Source organism: Erithacus rubecula (genome assembly GCF_903797595.1).
Source record: "Erithacus rubecula genome assembly, chromosome: 15".
NCBI classification, from domain to species: Eukaryota; Metazoa; Chordata; class Aves; order Passeriformes; family Muscicapidae; genus Erithacus; species Erithacus rubecula.
This window is the reverse complement of record NC_136667.1, coordinates 19,003,364-19,024,157: the sequence shown is the minus strand read 5'-3', so window position 1 is coordinate 19,024,157 and position 20,794 is coordinate 19,003,364. Positions and strand designations below refer to the sequence as shown.

At 54.3% G+C, this 20,794-nt stretch overlaps 2 protein-coding genes across 3 annotated transcripts; both read right to left on the bottom strand.

Moving 5' to 3' along the window:
* Positions 1 to 29: 29 nt before the first annotated feature.
* PHKA1 (phosphorylase kinase regulatory subunit alpha 1) lies at positions 30 to 17,438 on the bottom strand. 2 transcript variants are annotated; one of them, XM_079318653.1, is made up of 33 exons: positions 17,254 to 17,438; positions 16,999 to 17,157; positions 16,466 to 16,513; positions 15,744 to 15,912; positions 15,294 to 15,376; positions 15,028 to 15,108; positions 14,517 to 14,615; positions 14,280 to 14,426; positions 13,912 to 13,965; positions 13,166 to 13,288; positions 12,954 to 13,049; positions 12,081 to 12,188; positions 11,806 to 11,884; positions 11,227 to 11,361; positions 10,068 to 10,177; positions 9,294 to 9,438; positions 8,342 to 8,420; positions 7,848 to 7,927; positions 5,907 to 6,083; positions 5,445 to 5,539; positions 5,137 to 5,276; positions 4,859 to 5,015; positions 4,619 to 4,698; positions 4,341 to 4,419; positions 4,130 to 4,259; positions 3,672 to 3,773; positions 3,165 to 3,280; positions 2,858 to 2,896; positions 2,035 to 2,079; positions 1,623 to 1,793; positions 1,029 to 1,082; positions 691 to 891; positions 30 to 431 (listed from the first exon to the last, which is right to left on the bottom strand). In XM_079318653.1, exons 1-33 carry the CDS (start codon positions 17,329 to 17,331, stop codon positions 258 to 260), a joined length of 3,633 nt encoding a protein of 1,210 aa, XP_079174779.1. In that variant the 5' UTR covers positions 17,332 to 17,438; the 3' UTR covers positions 30 to 257. The 2 variants fall into 2 exon arrangements, with proteins under 2 accessions (XP_079174779.1, XP_079174780.1); XM_079318654.1 differs by lacking the exon at positions 2,858 to 2,896.
* Positions 17,439 to 18,353: 915 nt separating this feature from the next.
* BMP15 (bone morphogenetic protein 15) lies at positions 18,354 to 20,499 on the bottom strand. Its single transcript, XM_079318661.1, is given in 4 exon segments — positions 18,354 to 19,270; positions 19,764 to 19,842; positions 19,846 to 20,241; positions 20,490 to 20,499. Coding segments are annotated over 3 exon segments (1,092 nt in total). The 5' UTR covers positions 20,083 to 20,241; positions 20,490 to 20,499; the 3' UTR covers positions 18,354 to 18,494.
* Between the last annotated feature and the right edge of the window lie 295 nt (positions 20,500 to 20,794).

Genomic DNA, 20,794 nt, shown 5'->3' with positions numbered 1-20,794 from the left:
CAGACAGAACCTTCTAACACAAGCAAGCATCAAAGTTCAGCCTTTCCCTTGCTCCACAGGCCACACAGGCACAGCTCAGTTTAGGACACATGCCTCCTGTTGAGTTCCTCAGAGGGCTGCTCACCCACCGAGAGACAAGGGCTGGGAGGAGAGATGGCCACGCAGGCTGCCTTGCAAACTAACCTAGTGTTCACCTTTACAAGCTGTATGGAACAACCATCCCAGAGCATGTACAACCCAGTGAGGAACTGCAAGAGCTACTGCATGGAGCAACCATCTGTGGGCAGAAAGTCGTACACGTACAAGGCCACCGACTTGGACAGGTAGGTCATGGTGCCAAACCGACCACTCGGTGCACTGTCATACAGCAGGCTGCAGATGCCTGTCGAAGGATCCCTCTCCAGCAGGTGCTCATCAGCGCCCAGGGCTTTCTGGATTTTGGACAGGGAAGCAGAAAGGCATCGTTAGGAATAACGGCAATCTGTATCAGCTTCCATCCCAAGCATCCTCTGTTGCACTCAGTGTGACAGTGAGTGCACTCATTGATGATGAGCAGTGGGAAGAAGACACTACAGCTTTGCTGTGCCCCATGAGCACAATGTGCACAACAGGCAGCGCTCTACAAGTGGGTGAGCCCTGCATAGCTCTGGGGAATGTAGCCAGCAGCCCTGGGTGAGGCTTGGCCCCTACCTGCTCCTCATAGAAGAGGTCATTGGCTTTGTGCAAGATCTTTTCCACAGCTATGATGCCACCAATGGTGTGCACCTCCATGTCCACAAGCATAGTGAGTACTAAGATAGCTTCCACCAGGAGCTGCCTGTACTCTGGCTGGGGCACACGGTTGAGAACAGACTCCACATGCACAGCAAACTTCATTTCCCCTGGGGTCATCTGTGAGGGAGTAGAAAGAAGTGTACCTAGAACACTGTATCACCTGCTCAAATCCTGAGCTATGCTGGGCAATCACCCAGGGTAACCAGCACACTACAACCCATGTGCCCCATTCCCCACTTCCATGAACCTCCTACCTCTCTGGTTGTCGAGGAGGGAAGAACAAAGCCCTCCACAGAGAGGCCATGGCACTGCAGAACAAGGAGGAGAGATCACAGTCATGGCTTGGAGAAGCAGCATGCCAAGATACATAGGTCCAGCCCACAAACTTGCTCCCAAGTTTGAGCACTTGAGCACTGGTGCATGCTGCCCATACACCCCAGCTCCACTTCCTGACTCCATATAGCATCACTTCTTTCCCATCAGTTCTGGCATCAGCCAGAACACCCCTGTATGGGGCTCTGCTCCCTGGCTCACCATGCTGAGTATGAGCTGTGCCCAGAGCACCTTCAGCTGTGGCTCTAGCCATACCCGTCTGCCTGATGCACAAAGCACCTGACGAGACCCCAGCTGTCCTCCGCAAGGTACAGTCTGAGGTAGGTTCTACAACACTACAAGGCAAGTGCATGTCTTCCCCAGCTTTTCAAGGTCAGTTGCAGGCCTTGTCTATGAAGCACGTATCTACACAAGGCCAGGAACCAGCCCTGAGTGTCTATGTCCCCCTGGCAAGACTGGTGCCTGGGACCAGAGACTCACATATATAGAGAGGCACCAGCTGATGTCTAGCTCACCTTCTGCAGGACCTTCCAGACCTTCTGATAGAAGCCCACAGGGACACGGTTAAGGGCCCCATCCAGCCGGCGCCTCCGCTGCCACTGGCCCTGCCGGCTGTCCTTACTGCCCTGGTCTTCTAGCATGCTTGAAAAGGAGTCCTTGCCCAGCAGCTCTGTGTGCCCAGCAGACTGGGCAGACAAAACAAGAACCACAGAGACTGCTGCAAAGTTAAATCTCCCACAGAAAGCCAGCCTGCCACTGCTCAAGAGTTTCTGGTTCTCCAGCCTCATTCCCAGGACAGAGCTGCCACCCCCACCCCCAGCAAAGCCCATCTTACAGCCCCAGCTCCCTGTACCACCCCCCACAGCACAGCTCCTTCATGGAACCACAGGACAGACCCCATGTGTGCAGCCAACAAACACAGATTACCAGAAAGGACTTGAGGTTGGTGTCCCTGGACTGCAAACTGAGCGGCTGAAGGAGAAAGGGAGAGATGGAAATGAGACCATGCCAGAGCAAGGCAGCAGTCACAGCAAACAGAGCAGCAGCAGTACAGATCAGTATCAGGTCACAGGACAGTTATCCCAGGGCAAGGGTTGGCTGGAGACAGGGAGTTTTAAAAGGAAAGCTGCAGAGGGCTGCATTTTCCAGGGTTGCAGCAGCAGTGGGTTTGTGCAGGCCTGCACACAGGAATAGGACTGCTCCTGCTCTGCTGGTTACTAGTATGGGCAGTGATTTAGTCTCAACTAGACAGGAAGACCAGTAGGAAGGTCACTGCCCCCAGACATCTGTGATGTCAGGTTTCACACTGCAGCAAGTTGGGCCTAACTCTGCTGTATCACCCTGGCCCCAGCAAGCTCCGTCTTTTTGATGACAAGACACCTTCTAAAGGTCAGGACTCCTCCTGGATACAGGCATAATAGAAGGTCTTTGGCATTTGTAGCTGACCAGATGCCTCTTTCCCCAGAGACAAAATGGTGGGGAGGCTGCAGGCAGGATTCAGTGAACTGTCCTGCAGAGTCACTACTGGTCATGGCACTGGCAGCATCATGCCATCCTGCTCAGCAGATTTTGTGGGTATAACAGAATGCATTTGAGCACAGCTCCCAGCTGGTTGTAATGGCAGTCACTTAGAGGGGAAGCCAACTCATTGCTGCAGCAGGTGAGGGAAGCTCACTGACGTGTGCATGCAGGGAAGCTGCTCTAGTGCGTGGCATGAGGGGCAAAAGCTGAGGCTTCAAGGAGGCTTCACCTTACTCCCAGGCAGAGACTGCCTACGTTTATCCAATTGCTGCAAGAGAAGAGGGAGATGAAAGTTCTGCTGTTGGAAGATGCCCACCAAGTCAACAGCCACACCTGGGACACCACGTGGACCTCCCAACCCCTGTGCTCCCCCTAAACTGCCAGAGCAACCCCTACCCACTACCAGATTCACCCTAGCCTTCTTCCCAGGGCTGGACTGGAGACAAAATTAGCTTCTGGAAGTACTGGTGTCTCCCACTCTTCCATCAGTTCTGCCTGGTTTATAGCTGATTTTCACCCACAAGACCTGCCCTCACCTGTTTGATTTCACTTTTCAGCCTGACAAGGCCAGTGCGCTCAGGCCTGGAGGCCCCGACAGCTTCCATGTCACAGATGGAGACAGCAGTGGTGAGCGACGAGTCCACTGAACGCACTGGTGGAGAAGAGAGGTCTAGAGTGGGTAACATCGCTCAAGGCATGGCCGTACCTCGGCACTGCCCAGGCACTGGTGCCTCTGCATGATCTTCCCCTCTAACATGACAGCATCAGAGATCCATGAGTGCAGTACACAACTGCTTCAATTCAGACCCAACCAGGTCAAGTGCCAAACTAAGCAAAGCTCAAATAGCCATGAGATTCAGGCTTGATTCCAGAAATTCAGCACCGTGCTTATGAAGAGCAGAGCTTTCTGCTGGACCCCCAATACTGAAGCATCTGTGCTGAACATGGCAGAGAACAGGGACACCCCTCACAGGTAGGAACACGTAGATCTGGCCATGCTCTGCACACAGCTTTTCCCCAAGATGCTCTCTGCTGGGACTTACCACTCTTTTCCACCCCAAACTCCTTGCCAGAGAGGATATGGTAGAGGAGGCTCTTCATGTCTGAAGGGCTGAGATTCATCAGGTTCTCTGTGGCTTCTTCAGCTGGAGAGAAGAGAACTGTGATTTGTAGCCTGCCTCACAGTCCTCCTAGGACATTTCTGTGAGCAGGGGGAGCACTGATACAGGAGCTCATCTGGCAAGGACATATACTAGCTCCAGGTGTTGCCTATAAAATGGACTCTTCCCATGCCAGCCCAACACATGCTGGGAAGGAGACTGCAATGCAGTCACTTGTTTGTGCTGCTCAAGAACATGTCCAGTTGCAGACACTGGTACTTCCATGCAGGGTCTTGTCCCAGCCTGAGCTGCCCACTTTTAACAGTTTTCCTTTCTGGCTGACAGAGCCCCAAGCATCACAGCACCTGCCCCAGCCAGGGTGCTTTCCCTGCCACATGTACCTGAACACTGCAGGGAGTGTGCCAGCTCTGTTGCCATCACCTGGATGATGAGCCCAATGCGGATGCGGAACATCTCAGCAAACAGCGCAGGTTGTGTGCGTATGTACATGGCCAAGTACACCATGATCTCCTGGAGGGACAAAGGCACATCACCTCACTGCTGCAGGGCAGATATCCAGCTGTGGGGTCCTCTGACACCCCGGCCCCTCACCTGGGTGAGGACAGACACACTAAGGTTCTTCTCACTGGCTTCATCAATAAGGCGAACAAGTTCCTCATAGGGGATCGGGCTGGGGCATGGACAAACAGCAGAGCAGGTGAGAGGCAGCAGAGCAAACCCTGCATACCCCCAGTCTGTACAGCCTCAAGAGGAGAGATATAGACTGAGGACAGCCCCCCAGAGCTACTCCTGCCCGTGGACCCCAGAGCAGCAGGCTCACATCCAGACCCAGCCCAGCACGCTTGGGGAGAGAGAGGTGCCACACTCACGTGGAGATTGTCTTCTCACGTGGCTCTGGGGGCAGCCCCACTGTCAAGTGTTTCTGGTGAGACAGGAGGTCAGTACAGGCCTGGGGACAGAAAGGCAGCCACTGTCAACAGCTGAGAGTTTGGGGGCTCAGCACAAGACAGAGGGAGACGGAGCTGATGCAGCCACGGTTCACCTGCTCACTCTGCTGCCTCCACCCTGACAGACCTCAGCCTGCTAGAGGCTAGCTCTACAGCTGTTACCTCATCCAGAGCTTCAACCTTCTTCTTGAGAATGCCAGAGATGTAGCGGATCAGGGCCCACTGGCGTGTCTCCCCCACCCGCACATACAGCTCAGTGAGGAGCTCCCTGACGGTGGGGCCAGGCTCACTATCGAGCCCTGTGTGCCACTCAGGTCCCCTGTGAAGGTAAAGGAGGTGCTGCATTATATCCAGCCTGTCACAGCTCCCTGGCAGAACCCCTGGGCTTTGCCAAACTCCTCCATGCACAGTGAGGCCTTAGGACACAGAGATCATCCTACTTGATGATGTGGAGCATGTAAAGGATGTCTGCTTGCTCCTGCAGCGTGGGGCAGAGGCGCAGCTGGTCCACCAATGCCTTGCAGTCCACGTTGCCATCCTCATCACGTGGCAAGTTCATCTCTGCGTAGAGTGCATGGCTCTGGGGGAAGGGAGACCCATGCTGCTGATTAGCACCACCAGCACACTGCACCAAATGCACCCATGCGTATTTCCCCTCATCAAACAACAAGACTTCCCCTTGCAATCCTGCAAGGACACTTTGGCTATAGCTGAAAGGATAGCTCAGTCTGGGAGAGACAAAGCTCACCTTGCTATCCAAGTCATGCTGGTGGGGTGAACTCAGCAGCTTGACCGACTGCTGCGATGCCTGGAAGATCCTGCTGGGGACATACATCCCAACATCTAAAAAAAGACCCACATGTTGGAGGAGTTGCGTACAGCCCCAAACTACCTCAGACACTGATACTTCTCCCCCAGCAGTCCTTGCAGAGAAGCTGGCTATGGGAGAAGCAGCCCATCCACCCAGAGGAACACTGCAGGGAACTGCCATTCTTTATTGAGTTTCCATGGGGCTACACAGGCACCAACTCCAAGATACTCCATGGCCAGCACTAACATGATGGACATAAAGTGCCTTTGCCCAGGTAAAGGCTTAGTTCCTCTGCAATCCATGGGAACCCCAATATCATACAGCTGTGAAAGCTCCTAAAACACTTTACCTTCACCCCTGGGCTCAAGGGAAGGTGTGGAGGGTGTTGGAGTTACTCACTCTGGACATGCAGGTCCTTGGCCTTGGATGCCAGGGACATGAGGTCACGGGTGGTGTGGACAGCAGCCCTGAAGCGGCTTAGTCCTCCCCGCTGGGTGGTGGGAGGCAGGTTTGACTGGGGAGTCGTGCGCTGCAGCAAGTGATCCAGATACTGAGCAACCTCATCGTCAGTGTCCTCTGGAAAGGAAGGCAGCAGAGCAGCAGTTCAGCTACTTTGAGCTGTGGCACTCAAAGGCCCAGAGAGCTCCCAGCTATGCCTAAGCAGGGACAAAGCTTTGCTGGCTGCACAAAGTGACAATGTAGGGTCAGTGCTGGCAGCCAGGCACACAAAGCATGTCTGTTCCTGCATGACTCCTGCCTGGGACACTGCCTGCCTCAAACTGGGACTCCCTCCATGTCCCACCTTGACAAACAAAGCAATGGGGATGCAGCATGTCTCTAACCCAAGCCTGTGCAAGGACAGGAACATCCCACTCAAACCCTGCGGGAAAACCCTCGCATTGCTTCTCTCCAGGGAAGAAGTGGGGCGGCACAGCCAGAGGCAGCTTGTCCGAGCAGAGACCACTAACAAGCACCCCAGCACAGCAAGGGCATCTTCCAAGCAGGACTCCAGCAAGGCAGCAAGACAAGGTGGGTTATTTGTAAGTAGGAGTTACAGCAAGAGTTATGGGTCCTGTCTTGCTCTTTGCCCAGCTCCAAACAGCTCTCAACACCCCATCAGGAGCACCAGAGATACCATGCACTAACAGCAGCATAGAAGAGGGTGCTCAGAGGCCAAGTCTCTGCTCTATCAGGAGGTAAAAGTGAGGGGCTGCCCCAGATAAAATACAGACATGTCAATGCACTTACAGTGGGCCAGGGCAAAGCTATGCCGTTCTCCAGCTCTCAAACTCAGAGCTGTGCTGGCCCCAGGAGATGAGCTACTGACTGTACCTGAAGCAGCATGGCACCTCCTTTCCACCCCTCGATGGAATGCCTCATGACAATGCCTGAGGACTAGGCTGGAAAAATCCTCTAAGTGCCACCCTTGAGAACATTCACCTGCCTGGCTGCAGCGTCTGACCACAGGAAAACCTTAAAATTTAGCATCTTTGAGATGCTGTTGAAAGGGCAAGGCAGATCCTCTCACTGGAGCTGGGAGGCAAAGGAGACACCTTGGACAAAAACCCTGAGGCAGCCTGAAAGGAGGCTGCAGGTAAAGTGAGAGAAGGGCAAGAAAAATGAGCATTCAGAGTGCCAGCAGTGCGTTCACTGGCTGCAGGAGCAGCAGAGGTAAAACACTGGGAAGACTGATGATGACCAGTGCTAGGTCACACAGGAGATGTCCCTAGGCCTGCTTGCAAGGGGAACAGCAAAACTTGCACCCTGCCATGGTCCCAGCACAAAGGGGGGTCCCTCATGGTGCGATGGGCCAAGGCATTCCCAAGTACTCTCTACATAGCAGTAAGGTTTCAATTTGGCACTCACTGGAGCAGCTTGGCCCAAGGGAGAGACGAAGGCTTTGGGAAAAAACAGAGATTAATGAGGGACATGGTGGCTCTTCCCCACCACCCTGTTCACTGTGCTATCACCTTCTACACTGCCATTTATACATCAAAGACCCTCAGCCACATCTCCCAACTGGAGGCAGACTGTCAATGCTTTATCTCTTCTCCACACAGCAACTCATGAAGGTCAGAGCCACTCATTCCAGACAGGATCAACAGAGAGCTAGATAGGAACATGGTGAAAACCCAAGCACAAGAACACAGCAGTGTATGCTGGCAGGGGGGTTGGGTGTTATGGTTGCAAGGGTGAGTTAGGCATTTGCCACCTCACAGCAGTGACTGGCCTGTTCTCCCTTGCCATCCTCTGCTACCTGCAAACCACACAGCTACTCCTTGGCACCTAGCTTTTCAAATCTGTCACTTCTGAGCTTGTAACTCTTGGCAAAGGCCTTACCCTCTGGCCCAGGGTCCATAAAGCTGAGGTGCGTTCGGCATGATGTTGTCAGGAACTCCGACAATTTACCAGTCTGAATTCTGGGCAAGAGATAGCAAGGTCACACGGAGAGGAAAGGGGAGCCAATACTCTTGGCTTTACCTCCTGGCTCCAGAGCAGGCCCTTTGATGGGGACAGATATGTTCACCAGGAGCATATACACACTGATGTCTACTTTAGCTGCCTGCAACTCTTTCAGTCATGGGTGGGCATGCCCAAAAGCTATTAGAGGAATCCTGGATCCATGGGTTTATGACATGAAGAGCTATGCCCTCTCTTCCATCTCTCTGTTGGGATTGTAGCCACAGGGCATGCTGTTAGCCTAGCACACCCCAGTGTATCCTCCCCAGCTTGCTCCCCACAGCCTATGCTCTGCCCAGCAGGTATCCTCATAACCAGGCTCTTGGAGGCCCCATCAGCCCTCTCTTTCCTGCACTGCAGGAAGCTGCACTCACCTTGCACCACCAAAATACCCATCCTGCAGCTTCTGCAGCATTGCCAGCACCGTGGGATGCACACTGCTGCTGGTTTCGTCTGTGTGGAAGATGCACAGGCAGTCAGCCTCTCATGCTCACACTCACTCCCAGAAAGTAGCCCAGGACCAGGTGGGCATTCAGACACCCAAAGCACCATGGCCAGACCATTACTCTGAGGTATGTGGTCAGGCTCTGGTACCAAAAGCACCACCCAAAAAGGCGAACTCTGGACTGTCCAGGCTGGATTCAAGGAAAACCATGCAAGGATGCACTCCAAGCTCCTTGGATTTTACCTTGGGCTAAAGCAGGCAGTCTCTGTCTTTCACATGGGCTGCTGTTGAGGGCAGGAGGCACCACAGCAAAAGGCACATTCAAGAAATTAAGGAGATTTCAAATACACAAGAAGAGACAGAAAGGCCTTAAAGCAGAATAAAGTCACCTTCCTGCACCAGGCTCACAGGGAAGCTGTGAGCTGCTACAGGCAAGCCAGTTCTACTCCGTGCCTTTGCTCCTTCTGGGGGAAAGTTTTGCCTTCTCTGTTGACTAGGAAAGCCTTTAGCAGGTGCTCAGTCTTAGGGAAGAGCCAACATGCAGAAAGAGCACCAAGAACACTTCTATAAAGAAATTACTTTTTTGGTCTTGCTCCCAAAAGGCCTTCCTACAAGCCTATTTGCCTGGAGTCTGAATACATCTGTGCCAGCAAACAGCCCCACAAGTGCCTGACAAGCAACCCTGTCAGCTGCCAGGCCAGCTGCTCACTCAGCATGGATCATCTGAGCAGTGAGCTCTTCACAGGACACTACTGGCTGCTTCAGCCTCACCATGTCCCTGTTACTGAGACAGTCACATATCTGCCCACTCTCTTCCTCCTGCAGAGCTATTTCCCAGGGCTGCTCTAGCCAAAAGCCTTGTGAGGCTGGAGTATCTATACCAAGCATGGTGTGGGAGATGGGGAAGGTGATAGTTGGTCGCCCAGTCATCCTCCAGCGGCTGCAGAGGTAGGAGAGGTCCGTCCTCAGCATCTCCACAATCATCTTGTTGTCAAGAGCCAGGTAGAACTGCTGCTGGTCTATGAACTGTGAGGACAGCAAGAGACATGATCGGACCTTCATGTAGGTCCTTATGGCACCATCCATGTCTTCCCACAGGCACGCAGTCAAGCTAGCCACCCTGTGCACCCAGAGGGCACCCACTCTGCACTAATGGCTCATCCCACCTTACTTAGCAGGTGTGCTATTACAGCCTAGCAAGGAACCCTCAATCCCCATGGCAGCTACTGGCCACTAACAGCTATGAGGATGTAATTAACACCACAGCTTAGCAGCAGAAGCATCCAGCTCCACACAGCCAGTCCATGCTGTGCCTGTTCCAAGTGAATATACACTCCCCAAAATGCTAGGCTTGCAATACTGTTTGCCCTCTGGACACATGTCCCTAGCCTGCTATCAGTCTCCTTCTGGTGTCCTTGTCAGGGTGAGCAGAGATTTCCATCTAATACTGATCACTAAAAGGCTTAAACCACCCCAACATCCACACAGCCAGGACCACCAACTGTGCTACCTCATGCCACAGCGTTGGACTACTCCACACTCCCAGGCTGTTCAGAGAGTGTTAGAATAACTCAAGTACCCAGTCATTGAAGAAACTTCCTGCCCAGTTTCATACCACAGAATAGCTAGGAATGAGCCCATGCAATGTCATTCACCTGTGGGGTAAAGGTAAAGATGCTCTTCCTGATTTTGTAGAGCTTGGAGGTCCCAAGGACACCCATATGCCGGTAGGGCCGTCCAGTAAGGCACATCTGCTTGTTGCGGCCTGGGAGGGTAGGAAAAGGAGGTTTTAGTACAAGCCTCCTCATGAAAGGGGCTGCAGCAGAAAGTAGTGCCAAGCCTCTTGCTACCATCCAGCAGGGAAATGCTGGTTTGTAGCTGCCATATTCCAGAACCCTGTGTCAAGCTTGTACAGTTCTAAGGGACAGTAATTCTCTGTCCCCAGACCTGCCCAGAGGGGTAGAGATGTGCTGAAACAGCAATACACAGCCTGTCCTGACTTCTGCAGTGTCACATCTTCTGGTCTTTGGGTATGTCAGAAGCTGGAGCAGGGCTAGGCGTGCCCCTCTGCATGAGGCTGGCCCCCCTAAGCTGACAGCTCTATCAGCATTCCAATTGCTCCTGGATTACTCCCAAAGCTCAGGATGGTTCAGCAAGAGCATCATCCCTTGCTTATCAGCTCTGGCAGCTGCCAGGCTGCTTCCCCTGCTCATGTCACATTTGGCCTTTTGGCAGCCCAAATTAGCTGCCAAATTAAATCACAGCAGATCCAGTGTCTCTTTTGGCCCAGGCTAACTCTCTGGCTCCTGCAAAACAAACCCTATCCCTGAGGGGTGGCAGCATCAAGGAGCAAGCATGCAGAGGTGAGCACATTCTCCTTTCACACTCAGCCCTGCCCACCCACCAGTAACAGCCATAGTGCCTGAGCTCTGGGCTCTCTTTGCTAGGGATGGCCAGAGGACCTTGCCTTGGGTCTGGCTAGCCTCCCCCATCCAGATCTGAGAACAGGAATGGAAGACAACTCCTGCGCACACCAAGTGCAAATTATAGGAATCATAGAGTTTCTGTCTGTTTCTGGGGTGACTGTGCAATTGCAAGCCAAAGCTCTATCCCCACCAGAATCACAATGAACAGCACTGTCTGCCACTTTGTCCCCCTTGGGCATCAGTGGCTTTATCAGGCCTAGAAATGGGCAGCAGAATCCTCATCAGTCAAGCAGAGAGCAGGACATGAGTGTCTATGAGCAGGAGTGCCAGGGGTGGGACAGACCCCCTCTGCACCCCTCTGGCTGCAGGAGCAGGGAGTCCATCTCACCCAGCCGGGCATAGATGTGGCTGAGGATGCGAGCAGGCTGCACTCTGATGGGATAGACATCTTCCACAGTTTCCACGTCAATGCCCTTCTTCTGCAGGATTGCCTTGATCCCCTCTGTTTCAGCCAGGATACACACTGTGGATGGAAGACTGTCTCAGTGCAACAGAGACACAAGGGTGTGACAGCACTGCCCCGTGCCTTTAGCAACACATACAAGGCACCACACCACAGAGAGGAAGCTGTATGGGGTCCCTTGGGAACCAGTTCCCACTGCAGAAGTCTGCTTTGCCCCTCCTAACACTCTACACACACAAGTCCTGCCCATCAAGTGGTAAGAAGACAGTTTACAGCCTCTCTGCAGAGGAAGCTGCAGAAGATGATGGTTTTGTGGGTCACCACAGGATGAAATGGAAAGACTTGCACCCCATCTTTTGCCCACCTTGCCAGGGCTGAGACTGGTGTTTACTGGCAGCAACCCAGGAGCAGAGCAGCCCCAGAGCCACATCTGTGAATTCTACAGAGCCAGAGTTCCCCCCACCTGCCAGGCTCAGGGGTTTGGGACTGGTTCCTTTCCCTCACCTTGGACCACCACATCAGGTTTAGGGACAGTCGCGAAACGGCGGTTGAGGGGATCTATTTCACCAGGAGCTAGAAACCCCTGTGCAAAAAAAGGTATAAGGAGAGTAACATTTTATGGGCAGGGTAGAATGGGTGATGACTATGGACAACCCACCTGAAGAGGTCCTGAAGGATGGAGGTGACAACTTCCCCATGGCAGGCAGGTGGCAGCATTTGCACCTTCACAGCCCACAGCCTGGTCCCATAGCCCTCCCCAGCACCGAGGGTGACCCTACCTCGGCCATCAGACAACCCAGGATGTAGAGGGACTGTCCCCACATATGGGGCAGCTTGCCCATGGGTATCCTGTCCACAGTGTGTGGATTCCTGTATTCTTCATCCACCTGGAAGACAAGCCAGGAGATCAAGAAGGGACCCACAGACACAGGATGCTGAAGGAAGCATCCTCACTGCATCTTGAAGTCCAGCAGTTAAAGGCTTAAAACAAGGCCCAACAACAAGGCCCAGCATTTGTCACAGAAAATCCAAAAGAGCCTAGAATAATTCCTTCTCTCCTCTTATGACTGCCCCAGGCATTCGTATCAGACAACAGTGCAGCTGCTCAGACTATGTTTGGTTTCCCAGCTCAGGCCATCCCACTAGAAGGACTGACATGTCCCAGGAGCACACAGAGATGCTTTCTGATACAGCTGAGGAGCACATCTCTCCTGGATGACCTGGGCATCAGGAGGCCACTGCTCTTAGCCCAGGCCCACAATAATCCCCTCACCACTGAACTGGAGCTCAGCACCACCTACTCAGCCCAGGTGTGCTTGTCCTGAGCTCTTGGAGCACTCAGTCTCCGAGCAAACAGACTGTCAGCAAAGAACTCTTGTGTGTGGGTGCAAGAAATGCTTTGGCAGAAAAAAGTTTTTATCCAACAGTTTTGTAACAGCTCCAAGCCAACCTCTTTATACATGAGATTTCCGTGCACTATACATGCCACCTCACTACAATTTGGCTTAATAAGCACTTAAAACTTAATTATCTGATAATGAAATCAGGAGTTTTGGTAGCAGGACTTTAATTATTTTTTCACTTGTGGGTCCCAGAATATCCTGTGATTCTGTAGGACACTCTGCTTTCCACTATAGCTCAGGATCACTCACCTTATCTGGTGGGACACTGTACAGCTCTGGCAGCAGGCGTACCCCATTCTTCCCCTTGATGAGAACCCCCTCAAGGGCTTCCCGGTACTCCTGCACCTGAGGAGAGAGGAGAAGGAATCTACTGCCAGTCATGGTTCCTTGCATCCTTCCTCTGCACACATCTCCTGCCAGGGACCTTTTTCCACTAGCCCAGCAGGTCTTGCCTCTCTTACCTGCTCCATGTTTCCACTGAAAATCCCATCAATCATCAAGTATGCCCAGAAGAGAGGCCACTCACACTCAATGTTCTCAAACAGCTTCAGCTCAGCAGGCTCGTAGTAGAGGCGTTTGGGGTCCTGTTAGTGACATCAAGGCAGGTGGCATGTGACAAGATCCCTTCAAACTGACAGGGCTTCTCCTCCTGAGAACCAGGACTCAAATGTCCTTCCAGCCCTCCTAGATCAGTGGTTAATAAATGAGACTGTTGCTTATAAAATTTTCCTTTTCCTTCTCAGCAAACTCTCCACTTGCTCCCAGGGCCATTCTGTCAGTACCCAAGCTGACTGCTGTTCTAGGAGACAGAAGCATCTTTGTGACCTCCAGAGCTACCACAGATGAGACTGTTGGGTATCAGCTCTGTAGTCACCTCCCCAGGCATCCAGTCCTTGCTTAAGGCTGCTGCAGCCCTGTGAGAGCTGACCTCAGCAGGGCTCCCATGCTGGGCACTGGTCCCACCTTCTCCAGCCTAAGAAAGACACACCACCGGGTCCCAGAATGCAGGCAGAGGCAGCCTCTGGCCATCTGTTATGGGCGTGGCTGGGACGTACCATTTCTCCAATGAACTGCAGCAATTTGGGGAGCCTTGCCCAAACACACGACATGACCTGGGGCTACTCAGGGCTCCCCAACACATACTTTGTGCTGCACCCAGGTGGGGTGCAGTCAAGTTCTGCCAGGCAGCAGGGTTGAGGACACTTACCTCTTTGGGAGTCCTGTATCCATCCCGGAGGAACCGGCAGCAGCCATACCGCCCCTGGGAGGGAGGGAAAGATTTGCTGAGCAGGAGGCAAAGTGTGAGATATCTTGTACAGAAGCAGGGGCAGTGTGTTTCCTTCAGCCAAATACCCCCTCCCTCACTCACCTAGCACTCAGGTACCACAATCACAGCCTGGGTCCACAGCACACAGGGCTGCTTCTTTGCATACCCCTGCCACAGGTCATGGAGACTGGGAGAGGACATGCCCCAACAACCCCCCACAGAACATGTTTTTGGGGAAAAAAAGGGCTAGAGCAGTTTGGACTGCAGCTGTCTTCTGGGAACAGTGAGACAAGGGCAGAGATGCTCACCTGCAGCTTGGTGATAATCTCCTGCTTGGTTATTTCCACCAGTTCACTGTCCTCCACAGCAAATGCTGGGTAGGAGATGACAGAGAGCACACTGGCATCCACCTCCTTGGATGTGGAGGCCCTGGGCAGCATTGAGTGGAGGATGGACTGGGGAAAAGGGAAGGAAAGGTGGTTTGTTTGTCAGGCCAGGCATCATTCACATTGCAAACACATTTGTAATGCCTGAGTGGGTCTCACCTGGCAGTGCTGCACCTCATCGGACAGCACCCGTATCACTGACTGTGGGCCTCCCTTGGCTCCAAAGAGATCCAGCTCATCCAGTGCCTCCAGGGCAGCCTGCAAGCAGGGCGAGACCCAAAGAGGCATGTCCTTCACCGTGCTGCTCATCTGTAAGAGCTCTCACTCCATGCTAGTCCCTGTGTGTAAAGCACTGCACAAATTTGAAAGAATTTGAACCCTGCTGTGGCTGCAGAACATCTCTGGTCAAAATGGGACCACATCTCCAGACGTAAAAAGGACATTCACATGCAACATACCCCCGATTAAATTTTCACTGCTAGTTCAGGCAAAATTCAGGCTGGAAAGGCAGTTTTATCCCAGTGCACAAGAAGTCTTGCTCCCCAGGAACCTATCACTGCATGGGGCATTGCACCTCAGCAGTTAAACATGCTCAGCCTGCCCTGTCAAAAAGCAGCTAAGGGCCACTGATGCTCCTCATCCCAACAGCCAGCATTTCTTCCCAGCTCACCTTGGCCATGCCGACAGAACTGGCATTCAACTCTGTGATACCCTGGTTTGTCTTGTCCCCACGCTCCCATATGCCAAAGTCCTGTGAACCAGGCATTGTTTCAGAACACACCCAGAAAGCCTTTGAATCCCACACATCCATGGTGCTTCTAGAAGGTGCTGGTGAAGGTGCTGTGGGCTCAGGGGGAACCCACAGCTGTTCCTAGACACCAGTCCAGTATCTTCACCACCAGAGCACAACCCCCTTCCCCAGCACATGCTACCCACCGCAGTTTTGTAGGCAGCTTCAATGTAGAATACAAGGTTCTGAATAAAGTTGACTTCATCCAAGCTGTGAATTATGTGGAGGCCTAAAGCAGAGGGAAGAATTCACATTAGCCTCTCCAAGCCCACAAGCATACCCAGGATGGGGCTGCAGTAACCCAGGGACGATGCCTCCCCACTGCATGGCTGCCCAACGGAAGCTATGTCCTAGCTGAGTCCATCTCCACTCCCACCCCTTACAGCAGTTCTGGGGCTTCAGACAAACAGGGACTTTTGGAGAGACCAATATCAAGGGGCCCAAATCCACCTCAGGTACTGTGAGCATAAGAAAACAGTGAGGGTCATGGAAGCCATTGTAACAGCCTGGCACCCAGGAAGCTGCACCCAAACTGAGACTCTGGTGAACCTGAAGACCAGCGAACTCAAAGCTGCAATGGCAGCCCCCAGCATTACCTGAGGCCGTCATTTGTGCAAGCATGAGGAGGTAGAGGGAGGTAGCATCCATCTGTAGGTGACCCCACTCGTGGTCTCCTACCACAGTGGCACAGGTGTGGGTGTTATACTTGGCATGCAGACAGTCCCTGGTGCTCTGACTGTACTTGAAGGCCTCTACCTTGTCCACCTTGAGAAGGGCAAAGAGATGCAGGCATTCATTGAACTCTGTCTCCAGAGAGATCCGACAGCTCCCCAAGCCAAGGGCTGCCCTATGCCATGAGTGGAGCATATGGAGTCATGCCTGGCCGGGCAGAAATTCCACAACTCCTGGGCTGAGCCCCACTGTGTGCCCAGACAGTGAGTGCAGGCTCACATGGTGCTGCGGCACAGGACTGCAGCAGTGGAGGGCCCACTGCCTCAGCTGCACCATGCAGAGAAAAAAGGGTTACCCCAAATGACCTCAGGGAAGAGAGCTGTAGAATCCTAGCACCTGCCAGGCCACGAGACAGGGAGAAGCTGGCAATGGTTCCACTGGCCACCAGCCCATAGCTCTGGAACTTCAATCACACTCAGGACAGATGCTCACTCAGAACTTATTTCAAGACTTGGTGGAAGGGGGCCTTCCCTCTGCTCATCAGGGAAGGTTGGGGAGGGCTGGTACAGCTAGGACAATAGCCTCTGTGGCATAGCTGGGCTTTAAAGAGACTACTTGATACTCAGAGGTACTCCCCAGCCCCTACCTGTCTCATCATGCACTGCAGCAGCCCTCGCATCAGCTTCACCACACTCTGCAGGAACAAGGAAAACAGGTTTATTAACCTCCAAGAGAAGCCCTGAGTCAGGATCAGCTGGCCGTTGACCTTTGTGGGGCTCAGTGTATGTAATCAGAGCCCCTGCTCACATTTTCACAGCCCCTGGGTGACAGCAGAGGGAAGACTTTTTGGTCTGCCAGCAAAGCCAGGCTGCCATGCTATGCAGCCAGACAGAGGGCACGGCCGCAGGACATGGCTCCCCAGCCCTTGAGTAAAGGGCTGTGGCCCCCGATCAGCCCAGAGCAGAGGTCAAGACCCTTTGGTTGGGCACCAGTGTGGTCGGCAAAGAGCAGACTCTGACATCCATTCCTATTGCCTTCGGCGTCGGGGGACAGCGGAGTCCTCACCCTCACGGCGCTGCCTTTGGGCCCCTGCCCCAGCTACGCCGCAAGCTGACCGAAGCGGGGTGACGGCCGCCCCCGCGTGACGCCAGCCCCGCCCCGGCTCCTGCGCCCTCCTACCTGCTCCAGCTCGTAGGCCTTGGCCTTGTCCTCGTCGCGGTCGGCATTCTTGCGGTAGGCCAGGCCAAGGCCCCACACTGCCAGGATGCTGTACACGTTGTCCCGGACCCAGGCGTCCTGGTAGTCGGCGCTGGCGGGGAGCAGCCCCGTCACCGCGTCCTACGGAGGGGACGCATGGTTCACACGGAACTCCCCGGGCCAGCCGGGGGCGCCGGGGCCCCGGGCCTGCTCCCCATTCCCGGGCAGGGTCCGCACCTGGTGGCGGAGGATAGTCTGCTGCACCAGGCGCCCGTAGCCGTCCAGACGCACGCCCGAGTTGCTCCGGCTCCTCATGACGGCGGCAGGAGGACCAGAACCGGCACTGGCACTGGCGGGGCAGCACGGGTCCAGTCAGAGCCTCCGCCCCGCTCCGGCTCTCCCCTCCCCTCCCCGCCCCGCTCCTCCCCTCCCCGCCCCGCTCCTCCCCAGTGAAAGCACAGGGACTGTTGCGCAGGGATACACCCTATGGCAGCCTCTCCCAGGGGGTACCTGCTGCAGCCCAGGGACAGTGCAAGAACAGGCCAAGATGGTCTTTAGCAAAATCAAACAGTTTATTTATTCACAATTAAGCAATAAATAGAGGAAAGTCAGGCAGCAGGGGTGCTGAAAGCAGGACTGACCCTTCTGGGAACAGGGACATGTCAGGAGTCCAGCAGAGCCCAAGGCCTGTGTGACAGCAAGAGTGCAAGAAGGTAGAGAGACATCTGCAATCTAATCTGGAATCTAACCTCTGGGATAGAATGAGACCTGAGCCCTGCCAGAGGGAAACCAAGGAGCTGAAGAACAAGTGTGTCAGAGGAAACAGCACGCAGAGCGCAGCACAGGCAGCTGCCTTGGCCTCTAGCACTGGAAGCAGAGATGGAAGCTCAGGTCCCTCCAGTTTTTCATAGCCCTTCCAGAGCAGAACCACAGGCGAGGAGAGAAGTTTCCTCCCTCCAGCCCAAATTCTCAGCCTGGTGAGATGCCTCTGCAGTTGAGGCTAGATAGGGATGGGGTGCATGTGAGTTGGGAAGGAACGCCACAGGCAGGGTCACATCAGATCCTGACACCACCAATGTGTCAATGCAAAGCACAGAAACTCCTGGACTTCTTACTCTCCCTGCCCTGGCTCCACCAGGAGACTCCCAACCACTTCCTAAAAGCTTCATACTCCAGTTTAGGGACACAGCTCATCTCTGAGAACCTCAGGCCAAGCCCCCCTGCCCACCAAAACCAGGCAGCTGCCATGGGGGCTGCAGGAAGGACAGATGCCATGGGGCAACCACCCCAGCACAGGTTCCTGCCTTTAAAAATCCACAATTTACATAAAACTGTCATTGTAAAACTTCCCCACTGAGCAGTACAGCATGGGGAGTGGAGATGAGCCAAATGAGCCCCAGGCAGAGCAAGATAAACCCTAAAGTCCAGATCTGCAGGAAGAGGCAGAGCCCAGGGGCGATGTGCTGGGGCAGTGGAAATTACCGGCAAGTGCAGGACTCTGCAATCATGTTCTCGTACTCCTTGTACAGTATGCCTCCATTGCGCTCAATCATGAGGACACTGATGGGACTGTAGCGGTAGGGCACACAGGAGGGCCGGGGCACATTGGCATCCACAAGCTGATGAACAAAACTCTGCACCACATCTTGGTTGGGTGCGTGGTAGTCATAGCGCAGCAGGTGGGGACAGGTGCCCTTGCAGTAGCGTGGGTTATAGCGGTGGGGAGCAATGATCCAGTGGTCCCAGCCCAGCTGTGCAAAACTGACAGGGAAGGGGCGGAGGGAACAGTCACTCTTCTCCCCTCCCTGATCCCACAGGTAGTTGGGCAGGTCATGAGCCAGTGTCGCTGTATCACGTCGATGTCGGTGAGGCTCTGCTGCTGGAGGTGCCAACCCTGCCTGGGTATCATTAAGATAGAGAAGAAGGAAAGGGTGGCCAGGGGCCACTGGGACATCATGGCCTCCTGCTCGGCCAGCACGCACGCAGACATGTTGCAATGCCAGGCTCCCCATGCTGCTGTTCCCCAGCACCAGGTGAGGGGTGATGTCAACTTCGGCCCAGCCATGGCTGGTACGGGCAGTAGGGCTGAGCAGCAACCTGGGTGCTTTGCTGGCCACTACCAGCTCTAGAGCGCAGAGGAGGCGACCGTGGGCCAGTGACAGACTTGGCAGGTAGACTACAGTGGCTCTGAGGAGGTGCTCGGCCTCTGGCTGGCCCTCCAGGTGGTAGGTGAGGGCCTGCAAGTACCACCGACCTGCAGGGAAGCAGTGACCAGTACTCCCTTAGCATAGGGCAGGAAGCATTGTGCAGCATCCCCTTCTCTCATGGTGTTGCCACAGCCCCACACAGCACAGCAGAGCCTGTGACAGCCATCCGCCTCAGCATGAAAGCAGAAGTTGCAGAACAGAACAGAAGCCATGAGCTAAGGCTTGCTGGTGGCATGAAGGGCAAAGAGAGTCTTTAACATTTCCCATCCTCTGCACCAACACCACTAGCCTGGCATAGCATCAGGCAGGGTGAGAAGCCAAGAAGGGCATGCAAGGGTCAGCAATGCGTTTGTCCATCTCACCCCTGGGGCAGAGTCTTAACTCCTGCCAAGTGGAACCCCACAGCCAAGAGCAACCTCAGCCAGGACAATGTAAAGAGGAGGAAGGAAGAAGGCAAGAAACCTCACCTTCAGAGCTCAAGCCTACCCTGCTAGTTCTGCTAAGGCCCCATACCATCCTTAGTGCCCACCAGTTCCTTACCTGCCCAGGGCTGACCCCCATGGGAACTGGCCTGGACCAGGTGGATGGTGTTGGTGCCCAGGCTGCGGCTGCGGCGGGGTCAGCCTTCGCGGTCAGCAGCACGCCGGTACAAATTCAGCATGTAGCGCAGGGGCTGCCCACTGGCTGGCCCCATTTTCCAGTCTGGGCTGCCTGGAGCCTGCCTTTGCAGGGCCTGCAGGAGGGGCAGGGTGGGGACAGCAGGCAGGGAACCAAGGGGCAGTGGGGACTGATTGGCAGCCTGGGAAAGGGGCACAACGAGGAGGAGGAGGAGGCTGGTGAAAGGGTTGGGCATAGCCATGATATGTGAGTGTGTGTTTGGGGAGGGAGCAGGTAAGTGAGACAAGGTGGGGCTGGCCAGCAGAAGAATTAGGGAGAACCTGCAGTCATGTTTCTCCCCCCTTGAGAGGCAGAGCTGACTGTGGGCACCAGCAAAAGGATCCCAGGGTGCTACCAGCTCCTGTCAAAACGGGACAACCACACCAGCTGCTTCAGCTTGCTAGTGCTTCCAGCTCCTATCAAAACAGGGCAACCACACCAGCTGCTTCAGCTTGGCATAGGAACAGAAAGGTGTTACATATTATATATCCAAAAAGGGGTACAAAACCCAGACCAGGAGCAAAGCTAGCCTGGCAGAGCCTGGCTATGGGGGCTGTAAAGGTGCTGGGGTAGGGGAGTGGGGGGGGAGAACCAGCTTACTCAACCCACCTGCTCCTGGCTCAGCCTCCTCCTACAGAGTAGGAGGTTCCTGCCCAGGCCCATTTTAAAGGCATGGACTCAATCAGGTGTTAAAGAGGCAGGAGCTCCCCGGGTCTGGGGGGAATGGGGCCAGAGGGTGATTTCATGCAGTGAGAATTTCTCCAGGTCCCTCCACTCTGTACTGGCTCTCCAGCAGTGGCTCAGCACCTTTGTGCCCGTTGCTGCAAGCTGGTCTGCACTGCCCCAAGCAGGCACAAAGCCTGAGGTTCTGCTCCCCAACCATGCAGCACAGCCAGGCTTCCCAGTGCCTCACT

Bases quoted from the DNA above. Each gene is read 5' to 3' on its own strand.
- PHKA1 (XM_079318653.1), bottom strand. From the start codon at position 17,331: ATGAGGAGCCGGAGCAACTCGGGCGTGCGTCTGGACGGCTACGGGCGC. The intron at 15,109-15,293 runs GTGGGTAGCATG...CCTGGTTCACAG, and splicing joins AAGCTGCCTACAAAACTGCG to GACTTTGGCATATGGGAGCG. The intron at 892-1,028 runs GTAGGAGGTTCA...ACTCCCTCACAG, and splicing joins CCTCCTCGACAACCAGAGAG to ATGACCCCAGGGGAAATGAA.